This window comes from Peromyscus maniculatus, chromosome 12 (assembly GCF_049852395.1).
Source record: "Peromyscus maniculatus bairdii isolate BWxNUB_F1_BW_parent chromosome 12, HU_Pman_BW_mat_3.1, whole genome shotgun sequence".
NCBI classification, from domain to species: Eukaryota; Metazoa; Chordata; class Mammalia; order Rodentia; family Cricetidae; genus Peromyscus; species Peromyscus maniculatus.
Genome location: NC_134863.1, coordinates 53,488,162 through 53,500,879, shown reverse-complemented (window position 1 = coordinate 53,500,879; position 12,718 = coordinate 53,488,162). Strand labels below are relative to the sequence as shown.

General features: G+C 37.3%; 1 protein-coding gene across 1 annotated transcript in view; it reads left to right on the top strand.

Annotated features, from left to right (window-relative positions):
• The window catches only part of Epha3 (EPH receptor A3), a 317,591-nt gene that overhangs the window by 267,687 nt on the left and 37,186 nt on the right, over positions 1 to 12,718 (top strand). The window contains exons 11-12 of the mRNA XM_006981616.4: positions 1,209 to 1,394; positions 12,631 to 12,692. Of these exons, the coding sequence (XP_006981678.1) occupies positions 1,209 to 1,394; positions 12,631 to 12,692 (248 nt within the window). The remainder of the gene's footprint in view (positions 1 to 1,208; positions 1,395 to 12,630; positions 12,693 to 12,718) is intronic.

Below are 12,718 nucleotides of genomic sequence, written 5' to 3'. Positions count from 1 at the left end.
ATCATGGCTGCCATGGGAGCAGAGAACTATTTGCAACAGGCTTCTGCTCAGAGGAAGCTCAGCATATCTATTGGAAGAGTGAGAGGCGAATCTTATCATTAACCTGGTAGGGTCCTAATAGTTCAGGGAAATTTTATATCAACTCTATTGGAAACTTTAAAATTCAGCAATATTTTATGTTCAACAAGTTTTAGATCCTTTGCACATCAAGACAACTTTACAGGGGACATCCAGGCTAAGAAAATATTTCTTCAGTAAGCTTTTAGATAAAACTGGCTATGCTTCATTTGATATTGTTATATTATTGCTCTCCTCCCAGAAGCCTAGAGAACTTTATAGCAAGTGTGTCAATAATACAACAAACCAATACTCCAATAAAGCGAATTGATAGCAGATGCTTTCCCTCTCATTTTCAGTGAGCCTAAGTCTATAGCCAATTTGGCCCTCACAGTAAAAAGAGAATAGTTTCAAACATCTGAAGTTAATCCAGTGTTCAACCCTAATATCTGTGCTGGCCCACTGATAACCCTGAGATAATGTTAGCTGTTAGAATAAGGAATGCAATGCCTGAGAGATGCTTCTCTCAATTTTCCTCTTGCATTTTCATGATGCGGTGACTTAAACCATGTCGAGCTCCTTGAAAGGCCCATGAATAGCCTGGGAATTCCTAGGCCATTTTATATTGCTATCTTCCAAAATATTTTTGAGCATATGGACTATACCTCGAAAGTGAAAACATGTATCCTTTAATGGAATTATTTAAAAGCAGCAATTATTCTGTTTTGATTATTTTGGTGTGTATGTGTGTGTGTGTGTGTGTGTGTGTGTGTGTGTGTGTGTGTGTGTGTGTGAGTGTGTGTCGTATGTATGTGCCTGTATAGGTGCAATCACATATGCCTGTACACATTGAAGACAGAGGTTGACTTTGGATGGTTTCCTTTTGATTTTGTTTTGTGGTTGAGATACAGACTTTCACTTAATCTGGAGCTTAAAACTGAGTCTAGACTGAGTGACCAGCAAGCCCAGGGCTTCCTCCTGTCTCTGCCTCCTCCCAGCATGATATTGTAGGCCTGACTTTATCCTGGGTGCTAGGGTTCCTAACCCAGGACGTCATGCTTGCAAGAAAGCACTTTACCGACTAAGCCATCTACTCAGCCCCATGAATCTTTAATTTTTGATTATATTTTTTTTCTTTTCTATTCTAACAGGTGAATTTGGAGAAGTTTGCAGTGGTCGCTTAAAACTTCCCTCAAAGAAAGAGATCTCTGTAGCCATCAAGACCTTGAAAGTGGGCTACACAGAGAAGCAGAGGAGAGACTTCCTAGGAGAAGCAAGCATCATGGGACAGTTTGACCACCCCAACATCATTCGACTGGAAGGAGTTGTCACTAAAAGTCAGTAAAATCACAATGCCCACCTTTGTTTATGCTGAGTAGATATTGCATAAACTCAATCATTGAAGGATTTTCACATCACAAGTAGCCTGGGTCTAACTAACATTCTGTCTTAAATGAACACATATTTTTCTGACAATAGGTTTAATAGTAGTGCTGTTCTACATCACAGAAACCTTTGACTTTTGACATTAGTCACTTGATTGAAAGCCTGTTTTGAAGAGAATCGCAGAGAACAATCTCATTCGCAGAGTAACAGGATAAAGAATGGCCTGATTTTGAATGAACTCCCAACTAGCTACCTTTTCTTGTGTTACTCACCAGCTTGGTTGAAACTCAGATCTTTGCCCCTTGCTCTCCTCCTGCCTGTAGGAAAATTATAGGAATCTTGGGGATGCTTCTAAGATGTGAGATTGGGATTTAGAGGAGACCCAAGCCTTCTCTTTGTTTCTCCATGGATTTCAGGTAGTTCTGACCTAGGCTTCCAGGTGCATTCCTGGCTGTGCTGGGGAGCCTCTGGCTCAGAGCCATCACAGAGGTCTGGATTTATTTCCATGATGATTTCTTCAGCCAGGCTAAAGGGATCCTGTGAGGCAGATCTGTGATTATTGGCTCCAGTCCCAAAGAAAACCTCTTGAGAATGCACTGGGAATTTTTTTTTCTCAAGATTTTGAAGCACAGGGTGAAGAATAAGTGAAATTGGCAACAGACTCCATATAGTGAATGACAACATATGGCAGAAAATTTGGCATCCTTCAGGGGATAATTCACTGGCACCACATTTCCATACTCTATGGTTACCAACAGACATTACTCGTTATATTTTGCACAATGTTATTTTTCTTTAACATTACATGCAGTCCTTTCCAAGTGGCACTGATATCTTCTATCATTTTAGTGTAGCTAAAAAGGATTTTCTTCTATACAAGTACATGGCGTAATTAAAGAATACTTTGATTTTCCTTATGAAATAAATAGAATTGAGGAGTTACCAATGTGTATAAATTTAAATATATGTAACATAACTATGTTAAATCTTGTATTTATTTCTTGCCTCTGTACTCTTAACTATCAGCCTATATTTAGTAATACTGAAATATTCACTGATGAAAATATATTTGTTTCAGCAATTAATTAAAACATTAGTAGTAGAAGTGGGGATTATGAAAACAAGTGATTCTATTGTTCCTCCAGGGAAAGATCATAGTGCTTTAGATGTACAAGATCACATTTCATTGGATTTTCAGTGTCACTTAGACATTTAATGTCCTTTGTGACATCTTGATCAAGTGGTTGCTCCGTGGATCTGGAGCCCAACCGGGAAAGTCAATCCATCCATTTGTATTTATGCAGCTATTCGTATTATTCTCCGTTCACAGTTTTAGTTTCTCATGTTACTTCGTGAAGGGCCTGCTGGTTTTGACTATAAGCTGTGCTACACTTCCATCGCCACTACCACCTGGTGCAGAAGAAATCGATCATTTCTCTTTTCCATTTTCATAGACAACCAGACGGCATAAGGTTCTTTTCTAGAAGTCACTACAGATGTTGAGAAATACAGTTTTTCATTTTTAACTCTATCCCTAAACACGGGAATAAAAACAGATTTTCATGTTTTAATTTTCTTATTTTAGCATGGATTGTGTGTGTGTGTGTGTGTGTGTGTGTGTGTGTATTAGGACACATGTGTGTCATAGCACATGTGAGTAGGTCAGAGACAACCAAAGAATGTAATTCTCATCTTCCACTATGTGAGTCCTGCAGACCTAACTCAAACCATCCAAATTGGAGACAAATGCATTTACCTGCTGAGCCAGCTCACTAGCCCAGGTTTCATGTTATATTCTTATATTACACTTAATAATCCTATTTCTTGATTTTGAAAATATAATTTGCCAACTTCCATGGCAAAGCACCACCATCTCAAGGTTCTGAAACATTTTGCATTAATTTGTTACTGTTAAACCTTAACACAAGGGGCTGGGCAGATGATCCAGTGGTTAAGAGCACTTACTGTGCAAGCATGAATATCTCATTCTTAAATCCTCAGAATCCATGCAAAAAGCATGGCCACATGTTCCTCAGACTGCAGTGCTGAAAAGGAAGCAGCCAGGAGGATCACTATGTTTGCTGGGCATAAAGCAAGCACCTCAGGTTCACTGACAAACCTCATCTCAAGGGAATGGGACAGAGAACAAAAGAGAACAGCAGATATCCTCCATTGGCCCAGGGATGCTTATGCAGAGTTCCATTTACCACACTAAAAAACTAAATAAGTAAATGAAAAAAAAAAAAAACCAAAAGATAAAATATCTCAGAGATTACAGGGATAATGACTAAAATTAGCCCTGGGTCAAAATAGGTATTTAATTTTCTAGTGTGTCAGGAATCAAAAATGAATTGATTGAAAAAGTGATATACATGTATATACATAGATGCATGTAAAAACAATTAATGAAAAAAAAAGCAGGCCACAAATTTGAAAGAGAGCAAGGAGAGGAATGAAGGAAGGAGAGGGAAAAGGGAAATGATGTAATTATATTGTAATATCGGAAAAATAAAATGTAATGTAAAAATTACAAAACAATGAACATGTAAATAAGTGAACTTAAAGAAAAAGGAAGGGGTAGGAAGGTAAAGAGCAGGAAGTGAACGAGAAAGGGAGGAGCAATATTTACTGGTAGTAGGCTTCCAGTGTCATTGAATTGAGTGTATTTTTCACAGAAGGTCAATTACATGACTGACTGCTTCAATCAGAGAGTGATGGAGAAAATGATTACGTTTTAGTCTGGATAGAATCATCACTAATTTTTCCAGCATAATCATTTAAAAAAGAGTGGGTAAAGGTCACCATCAAACAGAATGCTAGGCCTAAACTGATGATGGGTTCTATTGTTTCACCCACCAGGCATTGATTCCTTTGAATCCAGTGTGATGAGTTAGCAAAAGCAACCTGTCCTGCTGAGACTTAAGAACATGTTTACTGCATTAAAAGCAATGCAAACCAGTGAACATTCCAGGAAATTTCCTTTGCATCCCAAAATAGAAAAATACTTTGAATTACAATAACCAAAAGAAATGACAACAACAATAAAATATCTAAAACAATCCCCAAGACAAAAATGTAGGAAAAAGTAAACATATTTGAGATCAAAAAGGTGTTCAAAATGCAGGTAGCATATGTTGAACATCTTATTCAAGTCTGATGCTGGAATGTTCTGGTGTCAATTACAACTACCTCCTTGGAGCAAAAGTTCTAAATTTGCCATATCTCTCTGCTCAAAGAAGAACATGAGCAGCTGCCAAGCCCACTCCATAAATACAGCCGCCACATGCACTGTAAACATAATAGAGTAGTCGGCTTAGAATTCAATTGTGAGCTTCTCAGTGGCATGTTTAGAAGCTGTAAGTCTGGCCTCCTGCAGTGGCAGAAGGAAATGCAAACCTTTTAGTATCAATTTAATATGTTTCACTTAATACCAAATAGAGTTAATCTGCCTCTAAAAGTTAGTTGTTCTGCTGTCCTGTTTGTTTTCTAAAGCTCTTTGACTTCTAAAGCATTTCAGTCTACAAAGTACAGAGAGGGCTGTGCCCCGACAAGCAGAGTGAAGGGGAACTTACTTTTCATGAATAAAATGGCATTTACAAAGCAAACATTCATGTTTTAAATAGGAATCAGTGGGTCTGAAATCAAATTCCAAATCAACCTTACTCAGTGTGAGACCTCTTGCACATCAAACCATTACAAGTATTTCCTTGAAAGGAAGAACTAACTGTACTGTGGTATTTTCAGACACTTTAATTATCAGATGAGATTATACAAGACTAGATTTACCACTTCTGAGTAAGCAGCAATCAATGAGTCAACAAAAGAAAATTCTGGAAAATAATTCTTTGAGTTTTTTTTTTTCTGTTGTTTTTTATTTTGTTGTTGTTGTTGATGATGGTGATGATGTTTTGTTTTGGTTTTTGGTTTTTGCTCAAAAGCCATTTTTATTATCACTATTAATTGTGTACTTGGAAGCACTCAACCTATGTAACTTGCTATTTCAGATCAATTTTGGGGGAAAGCTCATTATATAGTCATTATTTTTACATTTATTTGAGTTCAACCATAAACAATGTTAATGGCATGGTACTTGCCGAGCCTGATGGCCTTGAACAGGAGAAGGTGATAGAGTCTGTGATCTTCAAAGTAGCAGAAAGCTGGGGCACACTCTGCTCAGAGTTAGGCAATAACATGTGTTATCAATTTTACTTGAAGTTCAAAAGGATGGAACTTAGTTTCAGTAAATGTTTGATATTTCTGCCATCACACCATTAGCTAAATGATGCTCCCGGCTCCAACAATAGTTACCACTGGCAAAATCTACCTAGTAGAACAGAAAAAGAGTTGTACTAGATGTGGAAGGTATATTTTCCTCTTGAATTATTTTCTAGAAATTAAAATAAAATGATAGCAACAACAATATTTACTACGAATCTCCCATGTAAACTTGCATGATGAAAAATGCTGTGGACAGTGCATTAAATGATTTCTTATGTGTCCCTTTCTATGCCTGTATGGCACAAAGGGCTTAGACATTTTTATTTCCTTCACATAAGATAAGAAAACATTACTAGAAGATGATGTCACATTTAAGTGACAATACCAAATCTTCATTATTTCACACACTTCTCTCTAAAAGTTTCATCTGTGCTTACTATAGTACTATATTTCATATGACTTTTTCAGTAGCCAGTATGTATATGATGTTTATTTCACCAATTGTAGTAATGATTTTGTTGAATTTTGGCAATGTTAATGATGCAACTTATTTTCATACATTCACGATTGCAAATGAATGACTGAGTCAGAACACATGTATCAGCATGCCATGTAGCATAACTGGGAAGGTCTCTATAGGTGTATTATAAGAAAAATAAGAAGGGAATGAGGTTTTACATGTATAAATAATTTGGATTATTTCCTTTTTATTATTTACTAATTTCTCATGAATAGCTACATTGTAATTACAAAGGAATTGGTGTTACATATTTTCCTCATTTATACAAATAGCATGGTTTCCTGGCATTATCATAAAATTAAACTCAATTTAAGGTAGATAATGATGAGCATAGAGACCCAGAAGTGGTCAGTTTATGGAGATTGAGCCATAAATGGGACAATTGTGTCACACCCCCTTTTCAGAGATCTCTAGGGAAGAAGTAGCAGAAAGCCTGTAAGAGCCAGAGGGGTTGATGGCTACAAGGAGACCATGTTTTCAGGACACTACAGGGCAATTGAGCATATTAAATCATCGCAATTATGACAGCATGTGCATGATCTACACAAGGCCAAGGCAGGCAAAAATCTCTACGTGGAGATGGGAGATGGCATGAAGTCCCACATATAGCTAAGAAATTGTTGGGAAATGACAGCTGATGGGAGAGGGGCAGTCATCCTTTTTGAAGAAACAGACGCTTGTAGGTTAACCATGTTCCAATGGAGGTCCACCTATGTATATCTGATTGCATGTGGGAAAAAAAAAAAACAAACCATACTTTAAAATTTTAAATATAAAGAAAAAAAGGAAGACAAAAAGTTAGTTTAGTGTGGGCTGGGGAAGGGGTTAATATGACAAAAACACATTGTTTAAAATCCTCAAAGAATTAATAACATACAAGAATATTTTCAATGCATTCTTACTACCTGGGCTTTGTTGTTGTTTTGAGACACGGTTTCTCTGTGTAGCTCTGGCTGTCCTGACCAGACTGGCCTGGAACTCAGAGATCCACCTGCCTGGCATGATCCCTGGCACCTGATATCTGCATTTCAAAGAGCATGAGTTCATCCTTTTTTTTTTCTTTTCTTTCTTTTTTTTTCCTTTGTTTGTTTTTTCTTTTGAGATAAGGTTTAAAGGTGTGAGCCACCACTACCTGGCCAAAAGTGACTTTCTTAAGGGAAGAAAAATAAACACCAAGACAGTACAGAATAAAATTTAATAATAGAAATCATAAAGACATGTCAACCAATGTACAAAAGAGAGAGCTGTTAGTAGGAATAATTTAGATATAGACAAAAATGTAATATACTATGCTCAAGTTTAGTTTATTTTAAGAATGAAAAATGGTTTGTTTAATAATTAATAATTTGTAATACTTGCCTTGCTAAAAAGAATAAAATATTAATACCTTCAGAAAACAAACTACTTTAAATTTAAATGTTGTATTTAACGTATCACACATAGAAAATATATAAATTTAATGGGCAGGGGGACATGGCTTGGTGGGTAAAGTTCTTGTACACATGGATGATGACCTAGGTTTTGATCACCAGGAGAAGAACTGTGTGTGGCAGCTGTCCACTCAACTGTGAACTCAGTTGCTTGGGTTAAAAGGGAGATGAGGTAGAGACAAGTGGATCCCCAGAGCTTGTTGATACTTCCTTCTAGCTGAGTCAGTGAGTCTCAGGGTCATTTAAAAGATTCTGTCTCAAAAACCCTAGGCGGAAATCAATAGAAGAACAGACCTGAAATTGCTGTTTGGCCTCTTTATTGTGTCTATGCACATATGTGCACACATATGAATGAATGTTCATTTGCTACACAGTTTTTTTTTTGTTTGTTTTTAAGAAAACATGTGTTCTTTAATATCAGCTGAATATAAAGATTCAGAGTTAAAATGACAAGTGTGGTTGTTAAGAAATTCTTCAGATCCTACCTAGCAAAATCAGGGGTCATCCTTAGCCAAACCCCATTCACAGACATGACCTCTGCAATTGTCAATGGCTTGATAATTTGCAGCGCAGTTAGAAGTCAGTTCAAATGGAGGTGGCCTCTGCTTTTATTAGCACACACATTAATGGATATAACTGGTTATTTCAGTGAAAGAATACTTCTGTTAAAACGGAATCAGGAAACACTGACTTATATTTTTGTAATGGTATAAGAAAATAAAAATATTTAATTTGTTACAATATTTGTATTAATTTATTATCTACAAAGGAAAATCTATAATGTTTTCATTATGCAAATCTTCTGTCTCAGAAATACTGTGAAGTAGTTTTTTTGGAATTTGTTTCAATTTCTTTCTTTTTTTTATATTTTTTATTCTCCGATTACTTAATATTACCAAAAGAATACTATCTGCTAGTGGCAATGATTTTTATTTTATATCACATCCATTTATAAAAGTATGCTTAAGGAGCCGCATGTAACTCATTGACAATCAACTACACAAGAAGTTCATGCAAGAGTGTCATGAGTTTAAGGGCAGCCTGGGCAACACAGCAAGTGTCAGGCCAGCCAGGATTCATAGCAAGTCTCTGTCTCAAAACAAACAGAGAAGTAAACAGTGTATGCAGGACTAGAAGCAGCATATTTAGAGTGCTAGACACACTTGGTATTGTTTCTGGGCCACTAGCATTTCCTTTAATATTGCCATTGGGCAGTGATTAAGTGATTTCTAGCATCTCTGAGCCACTGTGGATAATTGGGGAAATGAACTTATTATAGCAGACTGACTTAATTCTATTACTGTACAGCTGTAAGAGACTGCCCCCACCGCCCACCCCCCATTTTCTTTCTGTACTGAGTACATTTAAAAGCAGAAATGAAACTGCACTGTTAAATCTGCCTCGGTGGTTTTTGATGGCAATTCTTCAGTCCCTCATAGAATTGAATTTCTACTGGGCTTAGTACATAGCCCCAGATATGTTTTGGGGTCTCTCGTGAAAATAAATGACACTGGCTCCAGTTTTAGGAAGCAGATTGTGTCGTGTACTAATCAAAGAACCCAAGATGAGTCGTGCAAACTTTAATACCAGCACACTGCATAATGTGCAGATGAGCTGCTGTTTGGAGATCATTTCCCACTGTATTTACTACATGCTACAGCATATTCTCACCACTACTCCAGAGCCCTTGTTTCTAACCATATTCATCGAGATCACAAAGGAAACTCTTAAGTTAAGATACTGCTTTCCAAGTGATTTTGTTTGCTCTTTGTCTGTACATTTGGGTTGCCGGATCTTTGAACTTAATGCAAAGCATATTTCCAGGCTTGCCTATCTTAACTGAAGTGTTTACAAATACCTAAATTAGAAGAGCTAAAGGCAGCCTGATCTGATTTCTGAATGGTCATGGGGCCATGGCTTAATTGACTAGTTTGACTTTTTAGCTACTTTTATTTCCCTTGCCAAACATTTTACAAGACATGCTAATGAGAAATGAAATGGCCATAAGGCTGAGAGCCAAAGGAAATCAGTGATAAGCAGAGATCTGAGTGGTATACAAACGCAGTCACCAGCCAAATGAAGCAGTGTCCTCGACTACTATTGAAGCATCTACTCAAGTTTGGTAGTATGTTATTCTCCCCCAAAATGTATAATGGAGGAGCACAGGCCCGGATAAAGATCTATAGACTTAGAATGAGCAGGCTTTCTTTTCATTCATTCCTTAAATCATTCAATTATTTTACTACAGGACAGGACTTTAGGAAAGTATTTTAGGAGACATCAAAGTTTCTAAGGCACAAGTAAATCTTGTATTTCTTCTTGAAAATTATCAAACTAAAGTTTAGCTAGGATTTGGAAAATGCAACGCATAAATGATGAAGGTTTTGACTAAAATATTTTTTTAGATATGGTTAGATAAGAAGGTAGATTGATGGCACCTAGAGACTATAAATAAACCAATGCCTTAATGAATATAGGCCATTGGATCAGTTGAAATAATATATGTGAAAATTATCTGAGAGTTTTTTATAACTTAAATGTTTGGATATTTAGTTAAATACAGTTATTAAGATACATTTGTTAGGGTTCAAGAGAAGCCCCCAAGAAAGACCAACAGTCACATATGTAATTTAACAAAAACGTTTATTGGTTCCAACAGGTTGGGGTGCCAAATAGCAACCCTGAAGAGATGTCAAAAGGTCCTTTTAAGGGAGTTAGGGAATTCCAGAGAGGAGGGATTAATCTGGTGCTGATTGGTGGAGGAAAGATTAATCTGGAGGCTGATTGGTGGGAGGCTTTAGTGGTTATGGACCTTCCAATGACAGTGTAGGAAAAGCTATCTTTAGCTAGCAGAAGGCTGGGGGCCCCTTGCTGAGCCAGCAGAAGGCTGTGGGGTGCCCGCTGATTGGTTGCCCCTGAGTTACAGTCTTCCAGGGAACTGTTTGCTCAGCTCCAGCCAGTTCCAGTGAGGCCTGGTCCCCGGCAGGGCTATCAGAAACCTGTCATGCTCTGGCTCCCCGGCCCTCTCAATATTAAAACTGTAAATGCTGTAAGAATAATTTTCAAGTTACTGATTCATTATTCAATGTCGATTTTCACCTATCTAAGGAAAATGTAAAGAAATGAAGACAGTTTGTAGTATCAAAAGGGCAAACTAGCTGAATGGGTAGCTTATTTGATACAAGAGGCCAGCGGTCTGATCCCTAATGCTAATATTCTGATCTGCCCCTTGGAGACACACCCAGTGTCCTGACATCATCTTATGTTAAAGCCCCCTTAAGAGAAAAAACAAAAACTCTCATCCCCCCTCTCTCCCCCTTCTCACACACGTCTCTCTCTCCCTGCCCCCCTTCCTCCCTCCCCTCTGCCCCTCCTCCCTCCCTCCCCCCTCTCCTTTCTCCTTCCTCTTCCCTTCATTCCCTCTCCCCTCCTTCCCAAATAAACTTTCCAGGTAGTGTAACTTTCCACCACACCACGCCACACCACCGTCTGCTGCCTCTGCGCAGGGAACCTTGATCCAAAGCCACCAAAGCCTCTCTAGCACTGTTTCACATTAACACCCAGCGCTGGACCTCCTGAGTGTGGCAGATGTGCACAAGAGGCACACTCAACAAATAGAAGGAGGGGTTATCCGAATTTCACTGCCAGGCAGTACTGCATAGTGAGTTCAAGACCCACCTAAATTAATGAAAGCCTGTGTTAAAGTTAAAATTAGGTCACTAAAACCACAAGGAAGAAAAAAAAATAAGACAGGCCTAATACTATAAAAATAATCAAAATGTATAAATATAAAGGAAAAATACCAGAGAGAAACTAAAATTAGAAATAAATAAATATATAAAAAAATAAATGTATCCCCATATCAGAGAAGATGCTTAGAAGGGAAGATTTGTGTGACTGTGTCATATAATTAGATGGATGTGTTTGTTTGGTCAAAGCCTATTATGTTTAAGGACTTTCAAGAACTCTGAGTTCTGATCTAACTTGGGTCCTATTGACTTGGAAGAGGACCAGTTATATTATGTTATGAAATACGTTGTTATATGAAAGCTTAACTATAGGCACACTAACATCAGAAATTAGGGGGAAAGTAAAACTAGGGGATTCATAACAGTATGACAAACAGCTTACTGCTCATAATTACTACAGACAACTGAATACTAAATTCCTGAGTGTCCTCAGTGTGGTGACTAATTTTAATAGTCAACCTGCCACAGTCTAGAATCACCAGTGAAGAGGGTTTCCATGAGAGATTATCTGGATGGCTTGACCTGTGGGAGGTTGTCTTGACTGTACTTCTAGATGTTGTATGACCCAGCCTAAAGTGGATGGCATTGTTCTTAGGTTTAGGTTCTGCATTCTTTGAAAAGGGCGAAATGCACTGGCATGCATGCATACATTCAGTATCTCTCAGTTCTTATCTGTGAAAATAACTCAATAACGAAGACCTGGTGTCTTTATTCCACACAATAATGGACTGTGATGTGGAATTGTGACCTAAAGCAAAACATTTCTCTCTTATTGGTTTTTGGCAAGGTATTGTTACTTGGAAGAGGACCAGTTATATTATGTTATGAAATACGTTGTTATATGAAACTATATGTTATATAGTTGTTAACTATAGGCTTTCATATAACAACGTTCATATAGCAACAGAAATAAAACTAAGGCAATGAGGTTGATGACAAAAGGATCGATTCTTAAAAATACCTCAGAAGCAAAACAATAAAGGGGTATTCTTGGATATTTTATGTCTGTCAAACACTATGAGTAATAATTTAATTTAGATGAAGTAGTTTATGGGCCTTTGTTCTAGAACCTAGCATTCTGTGTTTTGGGTTTTTTTTATTTTATTTTAAGACATGGCTGTTTTTAATTACAACTTTTTAGTGTTTAGAGGACAAAAAAAGTTCCTTGTGTTTATTAGATGTTTCAAAGTGTATTATAAATGTGTATTCTTTGGTTGATGCCAACTCAGTACACTGATGAATATATATTTATCATTTATTGTATGTTTAGGTAAGCCAGTAATGATTGTTACAGAATACATGGAGAATGGTTCCTTGGACAGTTTCTTACGTGTGAGTAAAATATCATATGTAAAATG